Source organism: Phocoena phocoena, chromosome 4 (assembly GCF_963924675.1).
Source record: "Phocoena phocoena chromosome 4, mPhoPho1.1, whole genome shotgun sequence".
NCBI lineage: Eukaryota > Metazoa > Chordata > Mammalia > Artiodactyla > Phocoenidae > Phocoena > Phocoena phocoena.
This window is the reverse complement of record NC_089222.1, coordinates 69,211,486-69,229,920: the sequence shown is the minus strand read 5'-3', so window position 1 is coordinate 69,229,920 and position 18,435 is coordinate 69,211,486. Positions and strand designations below refer to the sequence as shown.

Below are 18,435 nucleotides of genomic sequence, written 5' to 3'. Positions count from 1 at the left end.
TATATTCTTCAATGCTTTATTAAACACAGTATATGAAACAAATTAAATGGATTCTTAGATGAGTGATTAACAACAAAAAGACTGTTTATTGTAATGTGCTAAAATATACTGTGCTACAATTAGGTGAACTTAATTGGCCCCAAGTGCTTTGGTGGTTTCCTACTTGGTGATTCTTTGACTTCCCTATACTTTCATCTGTTACTTCTGTGTGTAGTTGTTCTCATAATCAGCCAGTGCTACTCTTAATTAACTATAAGTTGTAATTTAGAGAAATGGAAAGTTGTTAGGGGACATGAGATAGCCAAACTTGGCAAATGAGTAATATCCTTCATTTCCTAGTTCTAAGTCAATGTACTCTGACCTGCAGTGTTTCTTAGTTCATTGGGAGAATAAAGTTTATGGGCTTAATTACTGCTGTTTTTTTCTGCTCAGAGACATTTTTCTCTTGTTTCTGGAACTGGGACTGTGTTTTATTTGGTTGAACCGGATTGACATTTGAATATAAGAGAAGTCTAGTTTCATAATCATTACCCAAGAGCCTCACAGACAAAGGATACGAGAGAAGTAAAACTTCAAGAGAAACTATACAGCATTGTCTTTCCTTGTTCCCCAATGATGAACAAATGGATTGTACCTAAATTTTACTGAAAGAAATCAGTCTTCAGTTATTATTCTTCAGTAATATATGTAAATGGTAAATGCACATAGAAAGCGTTTCATTGTATTGTGTTTCTTAGAAAAGTAAGGTTTGGGGCCAAGTAACCATTCATGAATAACTAAAATATATATTTAAAATATATCCATACATTGAAATTATCTGCACAATTTAATTGAAGTTACAACAATACTGTGATGTGATGAACTGAAGTTAAAGCTCTGGAAAGGATTACAGAAGGTTCCTTAGAAGTTTAATCATTGTGGAGTGTGAAGAACTTCACTGCAGCATCTTCCATATTTCTGTGACATTTCACCCAAGGAAGTTGTGTCTGCAAAAATGAAAGTCGAAAATGTTAAACTAATCTGAACTCTGTAGTTAAGGGGAAACTCATCAACTTCAGTGGAGAAGAGCTAAAACTCTAATTACATGATTTTCATTATAGCTTTTATTTATGCACCATATTTTTATTGCAGAGACAATAATGCAAAATGATAATTTCAGATCAAAATTTATTAAAAAAGGATACTTTTAATGTAACAGCTAGGTGCTTCTGCTGAAACCACACTTCCATTCTTCCAGTACCTCTATTTATTTTGAGTTTTCAGTCTTGGTTCAAAGGATGTTGCCATGACAAGTGAAAGATAAAGAAAATCTGATTACTACTTCTATTGTTATATTAACATGTTGATAATTATTGTACATCTTGCTCTTTTTAAAGGGTCCAACCATATACTGGTATTTAAACACAATATTTCTGTTATTTGCGAGTTACGTTAATTTATCAGAATGATAGTGTGTCAATATTGTTCTAAAATAAAAATTGTCAGTATAATACAGCAACATTTGCCTCACATTATTAAAAGTCTTAAGGCACGTGGCAGCCGGGGTAGCACAATTAATGGTCATATTTCTATCACATTTCATCAAGTGGGCACTCTGATTTCAACGGCAGCAACCTAGAACTTGCTAATTGCATCTAGAGAACTTATGAAACTTTACCACTCTTAATTCAAGTTGCTTAGAACTGAAGCCTATTAAAAACTCAAAACTTGGGTCCAAAACATTAATGATTTGAGAAGGACATTGTGTAAAAATCAGATTATCTTCCTTTCCAAAATGCCTATCAGGGAAGAGATTAGCATTTGTTCTGGAAACTAAGTAACACACAGCAGCTGTATCTAGACTTGATTTCAAACCAAGAAAAACTTCCATGATTACTATCAGTTTCATTTTTAGTGTGAAGACTTATATTGAAACCCAGAAGGTGAAAACCCACAAATAAAATTGCTCCAAATGAGTGTACGTCAACTCCCACAGAAGTGAAACAAAGATTTTCATAAAGTCTGAGATACTGTTTCTGTTTCCTTAAGAAATGGTTAATCAGTGAAGTGGGCAATAACAATTTAGCACACAGGCCCTATGGGTCATGAAGAGAATGTTGGCTTAGAAGTCCAGAGACTGGGTCCTGGATCTTTCTTTGTCCAAAAGTCTGTAAAATTTGGGGCAAATCAATTTCCTCTCAAAGCCCGTGTACTCATTCGTTAAAAAAAAAAAAGATTTAGGTTAAATGAGACTTTATGTTCTTTTAACCTAAATGTTCAGAATATGTTCAAAAGATTTAGCTGCATGATTATGTGAACACTATTTAATGACTCAAGTTATCTGTTAAATGATTCACATATTACATCTGTTTAATTCAAGGGAATATTGTGACAATAAGAAATAACATAGCAAAAATAATTTTGAAAAGTTGAATGGAAATCAGAAATATATTTTGATGGCCTTTATTACTCATAAATATAAAACATGAAATTTCACATGAGGGAGTCAAAAAATGTCTGAGAAATCTTGGTGATAGTAGCAGGAGGTAAGGAATAGAAACGATGGTTGAGCAGGTGAGCACACAATGATTGAAAAAAGGAAGAGAAAATATGTGATGGTAAGTTCTTTGCTAAACATATATTTTTGTGATATTACTCTCTTGAGGTTATAATAATAAGGACAGTGATTGTCATGATACTCTGTAAAGTCTGTTAAGTGAAGGACATAATATACTAATTTGGATTTCACTCAACAGTGATTCAGAAAACATTATGTTAATTCAACGGCCTTTTCGTAGTTTAGTAGCTCTCTGGAGTTTTCATGGTCTAAAACTTCATATAAAAATTTATAGAAAAATGAGCTTCTTGTATGATTTTTTTTTATCATAACCTGTTTTGGTTGAATTCAGAAATACTAAAATGGGTGATAACCAAGGGTTGCAAAGGTGATAGGACACATGTGGAAACCAATTGAACTTAATTATTTTAACCTCAGTGTCATAACGTTCTCAATACTTCAAGAAACTACAGGATTGTGGCCCTAATTTCAAGGAGTTACTTGATTTTTGATAGCAGTTAGTTCCTACTCAAATATAATATGGTGATTGTTAACAGCCCCAAGAGTGACCATACTTGGTATATCTCTAGATATAAAGACAGTTCAGTCTGAGTTTTGAAGATGGTGCTGCTGAAAAGGCAGTGATATTGGCTGTATTCAGTAAGTCCTCCCGTGTTTATGGACATTCAGTAACTTCTTAACTGCATTGATCGACGACTCCACAGAGAAAAATATTTATTTTAATTAAGTCATTCTGAGAATGAGAAAGTAGAGGTAAAATATTGACCTTTCATTGTGGTTGAGAGTATTTGATGAGGAGAAAAAAAATGACATGACAAATTAAAAGAGGATCAAGGCTAATGTGATGCTTTTGGGGCATCACTGGTCTGAGGATTATCTTGAGAAAAGCAGAAAGCAGAGTTCTCTCTCTGTAGCCTGAAATTGTCAAAGCAGTTCTGGGTTGTCTTATCTATTTGCGAGGAAGAATGCACCCTCTGTAAGCCCTATTGGGAGAAAATACATTGCCTAGATTTTATATGCAACAAATATTCAGTGTTTAAAACATATAATATGTGTGATTAAATATATTGTTTAAAATATAAGTTTACAATTTAAGCTTTCTGGAATTGAATTATACTTGTATCAATTACTAGCTATGTAGCATTGTGGGTTAATTAACATATCTAAGCTTTCCACTTATTTGTATAATAATTATTGAGTGCTTAACACATGTCAGGCACAATTCTAAGTGCTTAATGTATATCAATTCATTTATCCTCAGGACAATGCAATGTGGTAGAAATTTTTTTTTTTTTTTTTTTTCGGTACTCGGGCCCCTCACTGTTGTGGCCTCTCCCGTTGCGGAGCACAGGCTCTGGACGCGCAGGCTCAGCGGCCACGGCTCACGGGCCCAGCCGCTCCACGGCATGTGGGATCCTCCCGGACAGGGGCACAAACCCGCGTCCCCTGCATCGGCAGGCGGACTCTCAACCACTGCGCCACCAGGGAAGCCCGGTAGAAATTATTTTTGTCCTCATTTTATGAAAGAGGTTTTTAGACTTTAAGCAAGTTGCCACAGCTAACAGATAGATGACCTGGGATTTGACCCCAAAAGCCTGACCTCTCTACCTGGCACTTTTACCCCTTATACTGTACTGCTTCTCAAGATGTTGGGATAGTAACAGTACTTACTTTGTGGAACATGATGAGTAAATTAAACAATGCATGTATAGCACTAGTATAGGACTCAGCACAGAGTTAATTTTCAGAACTGTAATATAAGCTGTTATCACTTGCACGTATTGTGTGTCTGATACATTCTGGGACTAGTACAAGAATCTAATTTAATCTCTACAATACCCTTATGTTATTATCTAAATGTACAACCTGTAGAGAAATAAGGTATCTTGATAGAAATGAGATAATGAATGACAGAACCAGGGTTTGGATTATATGTCCTGATTCCTTGGCTAATACCCTTTCTGGGACACCATTCTCTCTCCTGTGTTCATGATGATAATTCTGGTAATGTAGTTATTAGCAACAAAATTCTGTGTGTCACTAGAATGTGTCTTCTTCATAGTAGAGGGATTGCTACACATTTATCTATATTTATGAAAGTGATTTATTGTTTATTAGAATTTTATTATTTGCATATTAATATTCAATAATTACATAGAAGTCCGTGAGAATAACTAAATCTTTTAGGGTGAAGTAGGTCTGGGAATGTTTTTTTAATGTCATTTAAATTATTTAGCATCTATATACTAATCAAGTACAGAAACGTTTGAAAAAGCAAATTTATAAGCTAAGGAATCAAAAGGGGGATTTACAAACCAAGATGGATCAGTTAGCCCATTGTGAAATGTTAATCAAAGCCTGCAGGTATTATATTTCTTCAAATTGTACTCACGATTGGAATCGATTAGCCTCTGGAATTTGAAAGCCGGTTTCTACCAATCCGATCCATGGGGATACCAAATCGCCTTTTTGGATGATCTACTACTTTCCTGAAACAAGCGAAAAAGAACATTTTTAAGCTAAAGTCCAAGTTATCAATCATTAGTTTTGCTCTTTTAGTTCATGCAAATCTGGGGGCTTTCTTCTGGAGTTGGAATAACTGTGATAGTTCTCATTCATCAGCACCCACTATGCATTAGACACCATCTCTTATCTATTCATCTGTTGAAGTAGGTTTGACTACCTCCATTTTACATCTGAGGATACTTAGGCTTAGAGAAATTAAATAACTTATCCAAAATCAAATAGCCCAGATGAAACAATCTGCTGAGTGTTTAGTTTGGGTAAGTCCCTTTCCCGTCTTCAGATTTGAGTGTATTCCTCTGTTAATTGAGGAAGATTGCACTAGGTCAGCAGTTTTCCCCAACCTCTCCCTTAGAATCGTTGTCCTGGGGAAGGAGGGAGATGAAAGGATGCTGATGTCAAGACTGAATGTGGGGTAAGTGTACCTCTCAGGTCTTCACTCAGATTTTACCTAGAGAAGCTTTGTATGAGATGGTCTATGTTTGTTATATGTACTCAAATATTCTTTGGGAAAAATATACTTCATTATTAAAATAAAGTTAAAAAAAATCCTACAGGAGGCCTTACAGTTTGTATGTTCTATAAATTATCTCTTTAAAAAGAAACATTTTAATTTGATTTGTTATTGCCATCACTTGGTGCTATCAAGTCAAAATCCTAACAGAAGAGGTCCAAGAGCTGTGAATGCATAATATACACTGGCCTTGGAATTAAAAGACGTTTTCAGTCTTCTTAATGAAGATAGAAATATGGAGAAGCTAAGAAGGCTATGTAAATAAGTGACTTATCTCACAGTTGAAGGGAGTTGACTTACAGGTTTGTTAGGCTTTTTATTGACATACATAGAGAAAAGAGGATAAGTATTTTATAAGTGAACAATATGAGACATATACAGATTATAAGCACAATAAGTACCCAGATCAAGAAATAGAACATTACCAGTAATCAAATAGTTTTGGAATAGGAAAGAGTCTTAAAGTTAATTCTCGCACCAAATGTAAGAATTTCTGCTTCAATTTTTGACCAGCAATGATAAATCTCATCACTTGAAAATCTCAGTGATGAACTAATTGCCTCACAAGACAACTTTGTCAATATTCAACAGCTTAAAGAGTTAAAAAAGGTTTGCTTCAGAACATTTCCAATAGCTTCTTTTGTTCTTTCTAATTACTTGCATTATATTGTCAGTATTATAGTAAATAATTTAAACACTAAAAATAAATAAAAACTACAAAAAAAATCTATGTTTTTTTTCCTATTATCATTTACTATGTACTGTATGATTCCTTTTGTGGCTGTCTTGGGATCAGTAAGTCAGAAGTAGTCTTTGCTTTCAAAAACCTATAATTAAGTACTGTCAGATTGACAAGGATTTTTTTTTATAAGTGACATTTCTTTTATTATATACTATAACTTTTTTCATTTGTCCTTCTTTATAACACATTTTTAAGGAAGTATTATGACAACCCAACAAGGTACAATGTTAACTGGACTGGGGCTCTTATCACAGTGTTAAACTTGTTTGAATAACTCTCTCTCCTGTGGAAATTTTTATTATTTTTAATAACTCAGTACAGAACCACTGGTTTCAGAAGTGGTTTTGCAGAGTTTTCCACCTTTGTCATCCTGCGAAATTTTGGATATCAGTGATGAGCAGACTCTTCCCAGGCTGATTGAAGCACTAGAGAAACGACATTACCTTTGCTTAAGATTGTACTGTCGTTTGAAGGAATTCCCTGGCAGTCCATGGTTAGGACTCTGCGCTCTCACTGCCGAGGGCCCGGGTTCGATCCCTTGTCCGGGAACTAAGATCCCACAACCTCTTATGCTGGGTGAGGATTAAATGAATCCTTGCAGAGTGTGGCTCAGGCCCTAGGTCACAGTAGGCGCTCAAATGCCCCTGCTACCATAACGCTGCAGGTTTCTCATTTTCTCCTATATTCACTTAGTATTTTATTTGAGAAGCTGCACTGAGCACCAGGACCTCCAGGTTAAAACCTATTTCCTGCTCTTCAGCCTGTCACTGCCTGCTTAAATAGTGTCACACGGGCTACAGCAGATGGGAGTGATGCCTATTTATCTAGGTAACTTTTTTCTAAAAATATTTTTACTGTTCACAAGCCCTGAGTTTTTACCCAAACCAAGGGAACAGGCATCTGCAAACGCCTAGCAACTTTTCGAACCCACAAACGAGCCAGTTACATGACAAGGATTTAATATTATACAAATAGTAGAGGACAAAGTTCTCTCATTTTTCTTGACACCAAGTTTTTGCCTTAACTACCAGGTCTTATCAATGTTCCTCATGTCATTATTAGGTAAATAATTCATTTAAAAAGCTCTGAAAAGTATAGAGAACAATGGAAACATGAGGGACTTTTATTACTGTATCTTACACATAAAAAAATTTATAAATATTGTTTAATTCTAATTAAAACAATTAATTTGAAGATAGTTAATATTTATTTAATGTGTTCAATATGCCAGGTACTGTGCTTAGTGCTGTGTATACAAGGATATTAAAAATAGGAAGTGAACCTCATGGGGAGCTTACCCTCAAATGATATTGGTAGGAATAGACACATGTTATTCTTCTTCTTTTTTTTTTTTTAATCTAATTCAGCCTTCTTTTCTGCTGATTCACATCTATCTTCCTTCTCGGGTTGGCCCTTCGTTTTGCTAGTCAATGTAGATAGCATTGTAGGTATGATCTTACAGGACTGTCTTTTAGACAACAGTATGACCAATACGGGAAAATCTGGAAAAAAAAAACTTAGTGGGCTTCCCTGGTGGCACAGTGGTTGGGAGTCCGCCTGCCGATGCAGGGAACACGGGTTTGTGCCCCGGTCCGGGAAGATCCCACGTGCCGCAGAGCGGCTGGGCCCGTGAGCCATGGCTGCTGAGCCTGCGCATCCGGAGCCTGTGCTCCGCAATGGAAGAGGCCACAACAGTGAGAGGCCCGCATACCGCAAAAAACCAAAACCAAAAACAAACAAAAAAAATACTTAGTGCTTATTCTTCACCTATCCATACCTCTGCCTCCATTCTTCAAGTTTCTGAAAATCACACCCTCCTAAGTGGTGCCTATTGTTTTCACTTCTGGATTTCATGATAATCAACTGACTACATATTTTTCAACTTGACATTTAATTGGGAAACATATTGGGCTATAAAATTAGCATAGAGTGAATGGTCAAGAGTCATAGGAAACTTTGCATATCAGTTGTGCTTTAAGTCTTCTGATGTAATTATAAATAATGACTGTTGGGAAAAAAAGAAAAATGTCTTCATGATATTTTAAAATACTTTTTATTCACATAAGTAGATTTACAGACTCCTCACTTAAGCAGTTATTTTCCTTGTGGTCAAAATAATGGTCACTCCTCCTCTGCCACCATAAAGGATGTCCTTGTCATAATCTATAGAATCTGTAAATCATTTACCTTACATAGCAAAAGGGACTTTGCAGATGGGATTAATAAAAACCTTGAGAGGGGAAGATTATCCTAGATTATCTGGGTGGGCTCAGTGTAGTCAGAGGAGTCCTAAAAGTGGAAGATGACTGAAGAAAAGTGGGTCAGAGAGCTGCAATCAGAGAAGGACCTAACCCACCATTGCTAGTCTGGAAGATGGAGGAGAAAGGCACAAATCAAGCAACGCTGTGGCCTCTAGACATTCTTAAAAGAAAACGAGGACCTACATCCTACAATCAAAAGGAACCAAATTTTGCCAACATCTAAAATGAGCAGGAAATGAATTCTTCCCTAGAGCCTCCAAGGAGCACAGCCAGCTAATCTCTTGACTTCCTCTGTATCCTGCTGATAGACTAGGTGAAAGGGAAATCCCATAGCAGCTTACAGAAGGAATTTTAGGGGCCACCCACTAGCTAGCCATCAATCATATCAAAGTTGTCTGGAACAGGGGCCCCCAACCCCCAGGCCGTGGACCGGTATCCGTCCATCTGGGACCTGCTAGGAACTGGGCCGCACTGCAGGAGGTGAGGGGAGGGCCAGCTAGCGAAGCTTCGTCTGCCGCTCTCCATCGCTTGCATTACTGCCTGAACCGTCTCCACTGTGGGACAATTGTCTTCCATGAAACTGGTCCCTGGTGCCAAAAATGTTGGGGACCGCTGGTCTAGAATGGTATTTGGTGACTGGTGAGGATATCCTGGACTTCTGACCTACACAATTGTAAGAATATAATTTGTGTTGGTTTAAGTCCAGAAGTTTGTGGTAATTTATTACCATAGAAATAAAAAAAAAAAACTGAATACATTTGTCTGTATGATTTAGGGCTGATGTCTGAGCATAAATGGTTAATACATAAAAACATTAAACTGATGTGATTTTTATTCCTTGAGCCCCTAAATTCTTTCATGGACCACTCCCCGTTATAACTCCAGGGAAGGGGTAAGGTAGAAGCCATCCCGGGTTGGAGGAAAATGCTCAGGGAAAGTCCTAGACAAGCAGCAGAAGAAGTGAGAAACCAGCCCCTTCCAGGTGTTCAAAGGACTGATGAGAAGAGGAAGAAAATGGCACCTGGGGAAAGAGTAGTGCCTCACATGTGAACTGACCTCCCAAAGCTTCTGCAGAATGGATAGTGTCACAAAAAATAATCCTTTTACTTTTTTAAAGAGAAGTATGATGGTTTCATGCATCATTATAAATTAGAACACAACATTTATTGGTCCACACTACCAATGTATATGTTCAAAAGTCAAGGTAAAATAAATGAAAATAACATTTTTTTTCTTTCTTTACTATGGTTAATCTACTTTTCCTGCTCAAGTAAACTAGAGGGAGTTGTGGTATGGTAAAAGCAAAAATAAACTCTCTTTCTCCTTCCTTCTTCCCTACTCTTTCCTTCCCTTCTTTCCCCCAGATTTGATCCAAAAAGTATTAGCAACCAGGGGATGTTGACTTGGATTCTATTTATTACTTCTACTTACCGAAAAACAACAATACCTTAATAAGTTAAATAATTTCTACACAGTTTCTATCTATTCAGAAGTAAAATGGTAAACTAGTATTTCTCTTAACATTTTTGCTGATATGAAACATATATAACCATACTACAATCTACAATACATACACTGACAGTAATACACAGTGTATAAAGCATAAGTGTTAACATAGAAAAATATTTTTAAGACCAAAAGGAAAAACCGTACTTTTTGACTATCTAGTCCCTCTTGTGACAAAATAACAGTATGACATGGCTTATATTATATATCCATTTAAAACAATCCACCTTTTCCATTCTAAAATATTCTGAAAGTAGTTTAAGGATACAGAATAACTATTAAAATAATATAAGAAGGATGGATTATTTTAAATATAATTTTAAACTTCAGACTAAAATACAGACTTCCTGAGCCAAATAGGATTTTCTTTAAAATTTATATTCTTTGGGCTTCCCTGGTGGCGCAGTGGTTGAGAGTCCGCCTGCCGCTGCAGGGGACACGGGTGCGTGCCCCGGTCCGGGAAGATCCCACATGCCGTGGAGCGGCTGAGCCCGTGAGCCATGGCCGCTGAGCCTGCGCATCTGGAGCCTGTGCTCCGCAATGGGAGAGGCCACAACAGTGAGTGGCCCGCGTACCGCAAAAATAAATAAATAAATAAATAAATAAATAAATAAAAGTATATTCTTTGATAATTCAAATTCTAAAGATGTTCACCATTCTAAAACAACTGTTATAAACCTTATATTTAAACTTTTTATTTAGAATCACTTCATACATACAAAGAGTCTATAAATTCACCTATGTTCAGTTTAAAAAATAAAATAAACATCCCTATTAGTAGCACAAAGTTAAGAAATAAAATATTACCAGTACTTTAGAAGTCCTCAGTTTTCTTCCTCCCAAGTTGAATCCCTCCCATGACTTCGTCTCAGAGGTAATCTGTAGGATGAATTTTGACCTAATATCTCCCTTCATTTTCTTTATAATCTATATGTTTTGTTCAAAAGTCTCTTGGTTAGTTTAGATGGCTCTAGAATATTATTTGAAAGAAATGTGCGAATACTTCTTGACTTCTTTCAGCAAATATTGTGTTTTGAGATTTGTCCATGTTGTCATGTGTAGATGTAGTTCTTTTATGTTCAGTGTTGTATGGTATTTCAGTGTATGAATAAACAACAGCTTATTAATACATTTTACCATGGATGGGAATTTGAGGTATTTCTTTATTTTTTTCGTTATTGTTATGTACTGTTCAGCTAGAAATTTTCTTACACATGTTTGTAATGCACATTTAAGGATTTCTCTACAGTATATTTTTAGAAGTAGAATTGCTAGTTATGCCTATACTTAATTTTATTACATAGTTCCAGACTGTTTTCCAAAGTTGTTGTACCAATTTACACACCCAAGAGCAGTGTATGACAGTTCCTATTGTTTCAAATCTATGCCAACCCTCCCATTGTGGACTTTTAATTTTGCCAGTCTAGTGCATTTGTTGTTGTATCTCATTGTGTTCTTAGTTTGCTTTCTGTGAATACTAATGAAGTTGCTCACCTTTCCCTCTGCTTATTGGCCACTTGGGTTTCTTCTTTTGGAAGTACCTAAGTCTGCTGCCTGTTTTTCTATTGGTTTGTTTTTCTTTTCAATATTGATTTGTAGGAGAATTTCTTATACTCTGAATATTAGACCTTGTCAGTTATGAGCAAATATCCTTTCCCATTTGTGGTTAATCTTCTTTATTGTGTCTTTTATGAAAATCTTTAATTTTGTTTTGAAATTTATCAATAGTTTTACATTTTGTTCATTAAATCACCTCTAATGTTACAAAAATATTATCCTATGTTGTCCTGAAACCTCTTGCAGTTTTGCCTTTCACATTTATATTTTTAAACCTTTTAAAATTATTTGTTATTTATGGAGTGACATAGGGGTCATATTTCTCCTTTTTTTTCTATACTCACACCTAAGTATTCATAAATTTTAGATTCACCTTGTCAAGTTTCATGGGAAATCCTTTTGCAGTTTTACCTGGAATTGTATTGAATCTAAGGTATAAATCAAGTTGGGGAAATTGAAATGTTTATAATATTAAATCTTACTATCCAAGATCAGTTATTTAGCTTATCTTTAATGCCTTTTCATATATTTTTATAATGTTCTCCATAAAGACCTTCAATAATTTATTGGATTTGTTGTTGCTTATCATTTAAGAATATATGTTGTAGGATTTTTTAATAGGAGTCCCTTATTTGGTTAAAAAAGGTCCCTTCTGTTATTAGTCCACTGGTGATTTAGATCATGAATAGATGTTTAATTTTATTGAATGCTATTTCTGCATCTTTTGAGATGATATGGTTTTATTTCTTCACTTTATTAGTTCTATTATTTGACTTTCTAAAGCAAATCAACATTGTACTGTATTTTTGTGATGAACCCAACATGATATTGGTGTATTATCTTTTTGATATATTTTTGGAATTGTTTTGTTGATTTTTTTGTTAGGAATTCGTATCTATAATTATTAATGAAGTTGTCCTGTAATTTTCTTTTCTTGTTCTCTCCACACATGGTTTTGGTGTCCAGATAATGCTATTCTCATGAAATGAGAACTGTAGCTTCTTTTTTAGTTATCCTTTTGTTACTTATTTAATTATGTCATGGTCTGAGAATATGTTCTGTATGATAACCAAGCCTTTAAAAATTTTAAGGCTCATTTTGTGAACAGATACTTCGTTAATTTTTTTTTTTTTTTGCGGTACGTGGGCCTCTCACTGCTGCGGCCTCTCCCGTTGCGGCCTCTCGCGTTGCGGAGCATAGGCTCCGGACCCGCAGGCTCAGCGGCCATGGCTCACAGGCCTAGCCGCTCTGCGGCATGTGGGATCTTCCCAGACCGGGGCACGAACCCGTGTCACCTGCATCGGCAGGCGGACCCTCAACCACTACGTCACCAGGGAAGCCCCTTCGTTAATTTAAATAGTCGTTTCATGTGAACTTAAACATTTCTTCCCCCAATTGTAGGATACACAACAATGTTTATTGATCCAGCTTACTGTTTTGAGTCCCAAGGAAAGAAACTTAGGAATCAGAGTGTGGAAGGTGTTCCCTAAAAACAATAGTCTGGTTTGCTGTTACATCTTAAAGGGACAATAAAATGCTTGGCCCCTTTCAAGAAGGGCATGCAGCTCTACCAACATTGAGTAACAGCAAAAAGGCAAAGTATAGTAATGGCTAACAGAGAATGTTCATTTAAATAGTTCAGTAATTTAGATGAGTAAAACACAGAATTAAATAAATATACTTTAAAGCTTAGGTGAGTATAGCAGCCAGGCTCCAAGATAAACCCCCAAAATTCTACTATAATGCAGTCTGCTTGCTCATTGAACAGAGCTGACCTCTGTAACCAATAGCATATTGTGGAAATGACTTCTAAAGCTAAGTAATGAAAAATATTGCAGCTTCTGCCTTGCTTTGTTGGATCACCCCCTCTAGGGGAAGTCAGTTGCCATTTCCTGAGTTCATCTCACAGCCCTATAGAGAGGTTTACATGGCAATGAACTAAGGCCTTCTGCCAACAGCTAGTGAGGGACTGAGACTTCCTGTCATCAGCCTTACGAGTGGGCCGTTTTGGAAATGGATATCCCCAGGCCCCATGTAGCCTTCCGATGACTGCAGCCCTGGCCAACGTCTTCACTGTAACCTTGGGAGAGACCCTGAACCAGAACCACCCAGGTAAGCTTTTCCTAGATTTTTGCTGCAGAGAAAATGAGTGAGAACATAAATGTCATTGTCTTAAGCTGCTACGTTTTGGGTAACTTGTTTGCATAGCAACAGAGATCTCATACGGCAAGATTCAAAGTGCTTTGGGATTCCACAAGAGAAGAGATCACAGCCAAGTTTGGAGGCTCCAGGAAGAACTTATGGGGCATATGAAAACAATAAAACAAATGGTGACCCCTGAGTCCTGCAATGTTGGTTACCACAATTTAAAATTACAGAATTAATAAATGACTATAGGAAGTTAGATATAAACATATGAGCTTGGAAAAACTAATGTATGAGACAGGGTAAAATGAAGGAGACTCAGCAAGGCCCTGTAAATAATGAAAAGAGAAATCATTGAAGTCCACAGTCATGTTTAAATTTAAAAGAGACAATTAGGCTTTCAAATTCAAATTCCAGAATGTTCTGATGAAGGACCACATTAAGTCTGAGTGATGATGTAGTTTTTAGGGGCCAGTACATAATGCCTTTTTTCCTGAGTCCACCTTCAGGAACAATACAGAAATAAGATATGAATGATCAATGTGGAGAAATCAAAATGTCATTTTGATCAAGCTGAATGTAGAATAAGACTTTAATTTGCATTTAAATGACTTTCTTACATCTCCTCTGAGGATTAGACAGATTTACACAGTCATAATTATCAAACAAAAACAGAAAGAAAAGGGATGAGCTGAACATGCTCAACTACTCCTCGCACACTGACCTATCAAGTACGTGATTACTCCTCCTATGAGAAGGAGTGAATCAAGTGGTGGGGCTTGGGGCCAGTCTTTCATTAACTGGAGTTTCTCTACGTGGAAACACGAGGCTGAGAAATATGACTAAGTAAATGGGATATGTTTAGAATGATGAAAGAAACTGCTACTTCATTAGCACACAGTTGACTTATGACTTTTGGAGTACTGTCTCAAAAGTGGTAATTCAATGTTAAATAGATTCTATTAAACTTATGATGATGGTGCTGACTGGGCATAATATCAGCTTCTGAAGTATTATCCCAAGGAAAGGGCCATATGAATAAGCATTCAGAAATAAACCAGGAACGCTGGAATCAAAACATGAGATTTAAAGGGTTCACTGTAAAGTAACCCAGGCATGCTTGATTTGGAACCTACTGTAGAGCTGTAGGATTGGGCAGAAAGGATTTTCATTTGCTTGGCTCGTGAGCCTCTTTGAGGGTCTGATGACATTCAAAACTTCTATCCAGCAAACGTATTTACACAAAAATGTCTTCTAGAATTTTCTTTTTGGGGGAGTAGGTAATGTACATTTCAAAGCCCATGTATGGAATCAAGTATTATCCCTTTTAGGAGAAAGTTTCAAACCTTCATATATGAGTTAGGGTAGAGAGAAAAGGTAAAGGAACTTTACCATGGAGTTGAGCTGGGGTATAAGAGGCAAGCAGTAAAGAACAATTATTGGGAAAAATGACCCAAGATCAATGCTCAAGGGCATTTCCTATAGTACAGGCAGGCTTTTAAATATGAGGAAGGAAACATGGAAATAGGGCACCACATTCTGAATCCTTTCTCTGTGTTCTTCACTATGAAATGGAGCCCATTTTGAACTACCTCCTTTGGGTATTAACAATTAAGTGCTGGAAAAAAGTAGCAAAAATCATGAGATACCTAGGTCGGTCTCAGCCTGCAACATTGCTTCACAATGAAGTAGAAAGGTGAAATGTTTGGATTTTCACCTTTAATCTCTGGCATGGTCATCAAGAAGTGCAATCATATCTGACAAATTGAAGTTGGAATTGCTATTCTCAACTTTAGTCTGACTTTGGACAGAAACACATATACCGTTGGTACAGTTTTTCAAAATGATTTATTTAATGCATGCATTCTAAGTGAATCTCACTTTTCCTGGCCTTGGACAAGTGCCTTATTCACATATAACTTTAATTTCTTTATCATAAGCAGCTTATTTCAGTGGAAAGTCATTGAACTTGGAGTTCAACAACTTGATGTTCTAGCTACATTATGCCAAGGAAATCATTTTATATCTGTGAAAATATACTAATAAAATGGGGCTAATATCTTCTTAGGGTGTTAGGAATAAAAAAAAACCCAGTGTATCAGAATGTTAAAATGGGATTCTTTCTATCTCAGTTTTGGCTGTGGCCTAGAAAAGTTGAAGGGGAAAAAAGAAAAAAACAGTGGTATTTTCTCTTGCATTCCAAAGTAAGGTGCTAGAGTTATGCACTATTTGTAAAGGAGGTTGTTACAAACTAATTTTCTCAACCTTCATCCAATAAAAACATTGATATTGAATAGGTAAAGAAGGAGAATTTCTCTGGAGCAAGTTTTTGGAGAACAGTAACATTTCCCTCTTCTTTAGAGAAAGGGCTTCAAGAAAATCTTGACATATACCCATTGAAGCAGGGTAGACCTCACAGAACAGACTATGAAATCTAAAGGGCAGGATGCTGTAAGAATTGGCTCAATGCCAGAGTGAAGAGATGGTTATATAAACAACAGCTTTACTTTCAGTGACCAGAGTCAAGGATGTGGGTTTTCTGTGGAACAGATGTAGAGCGAGCATGTGGGTTGAGTTGGCCTAGGTTAATGATAAAAGGAAACTTCCCTGAAGGGCTTTTGGCCAGGGGTTATGGGTGAGGCACCAGGATACTGCTGGTGGTGACAAATGAAGAAACTGAGCGGGTAGGATAAAGGTGAGGAGTAAAACTGACCTGCTGAAAGAGAAGCGCTGCTGGAGCCAAGGTATTTGTATTTATGTCAATGTTCACTACGGGGGTTATGCAGTGACCCCGCCCATGGTGAGGAATCATCTTTGAGCATTTACTGAGGCCAGAGAGCACAAAAGTCAAGTCATGATAGCATCAGTCAAGTAAGACTTTTCTTTACTTCTCTGCACTCACATCCCCAGTACTGGAGGAGACATAAAGCAGCCCAGCGTGGTAGAGGAAGGGATGGGACAAACTGACCACACACCTCTTCCCAGTGCAGCTTTCCAGCTTGAAAAGGAGAAACATTATTAATATTCATAGTTTGGGCTAAAACATATTATTTTTATTATTTTAATTACTGAAATATGATTGTTTTTCTAATAAAAGCGATGAGACGAATTTTTATTATTTCAGTGTGACCTGTAGAGTCATAGTACCTGCCTGTGTTTTTACGCAAGAGATAGGAAACAACTCCTACTGAATGGGTTTGAATGCATGTGGGTGAGGGATAAAGTTGCTTTTCTAATTATGTTCTGTGGAGTCTTCTCTTTCAATTAAGTGGTTATAATAACAATGTTAGAGAGCAAAGTGTTTATTGACCTGAATCTATAGAATGTATATAACTGTGCTGGGTGTCTTCCATCTGTTCTCCAGATACACTCTCTGACTTTTCTCACCCTGCTTTCAGTCCAGGAAACTAACCTCTCTGGATCCTGGAAAAGTGCCTGTGCTCCCTGGCTTTGGTTTGGGACAGGCCTAATGGGCAGCCTTGGCAGGAGAGAGTGGAAGGAGAGAGGAAGTGAAGTCAGGATAATTTTCCCCTCGCTGCCTCCTTGCAAGATCACTTCCTCCTAACTGAAGGTCACGGCTTCTCCCAAGGCATCTGACTCTTCAGACCAGGGTCCTGGGCTGTTGTGCCATCCATTATGATTTGCTTCTACCCAGCCTTTTGTAAATAGTCTTCCTGTGTCTAAATCCTTCTCAAGTTTTCCTATTTCAAATGTTTCCTGTTTCCTGCCTGTTTCCTGCAGGAACCCCGACTGACACAATGATATTACTTGCTTTGCTGACCTCAAAATATTAATGGGAGAATTAAAACAATAATAGTTGTGGAAATGATTATCCTAATTAAATTCAAATATAAAGTATTATTATTTTTGTTAATATTTTACAAGGCATTTTTAGGGTTGTGTGAAGAAGTGAGAGAAACCACCCTTCAGAAAAATTCCAATACCTTCTAATATTAAAGTGTCATTCAAATAGTAGATACGATTTTGCTAGGGATATGGTCATAGCTGCTTCCTTTTATTTTTCATAAGCTGAATGACCATTAACTTCAGGCTTTAAACAAGTGAACCGAATGAAGAAATACTTTGAACTTCAAAGCATAGTTGAGATAACCCTACCCTGAGAATTAAAGTAACTTGCACATCCAATTGAAAATGAAGCTAGTGTCATATTCAGGTGAAAAAAATGTTAAATATGATGTAAAATAGGAAACAACAGATGGTTCTTTGCTTCATTTTATGATGATCTGACATGGACTTTGCCCTGGTATTTTTTATGTTTGTTTGTTTTCTTTTTTCTTGCTCCCTAGCTGTTCATTCATTCTTCACATTTCCATCTCTTATGGACCTTTTCAAAAGCAGAGTTAAAAATTTTTCTTTTCTGAATATTTTATAGTAATAGAAAATAAAATAATGCATTTCATATGCGTGAGACAGAGTTTTAAAATCCGGACTCATGTAATTCAAGGATCCATAAACATGGATGGGAAATGTTACACCTTTAGTCTCATTATCCTCTAATTGAAATATAGCGTTTGTTTCACTTATGAATGTAGAGAACAAATCACAAAGGTGTTAGTAGTAAGTAAACCCTTGTCACAGTAGAAATCACAGATACATTCGGATCACATTT

At 36.6% G+C, this 18,435-nt stretch overlaps 1 protein-coding gene across 1 annotated transcript in view; it reads right to left on the bottom strand.

Annotated features, from left to right (window-relative positions):
* Window positions 1–18,435, bottom strand: part of OSTN (osteocrin) — a 37,971-nt gene continuing 19,536 nt past the window's right edge. Inside the window, exons 4-5 of the mRNA XM_065876556.1 lie at window positions 4,950–5,046; window positions 1–986 (exon numbers count right to left, since the gene is read on the bottom strand). Of these exons, the coding sequence (XP_065732628.1) occupies window positions 4,962–5,046 (85 nt within the window). The 3' untranslated portion in view covers window positions 1–986; window positions 4,950–4,961. The remainder of the gene's footprint in view (window positions 987–4,949; window positions 5,047–18,435) is intronic.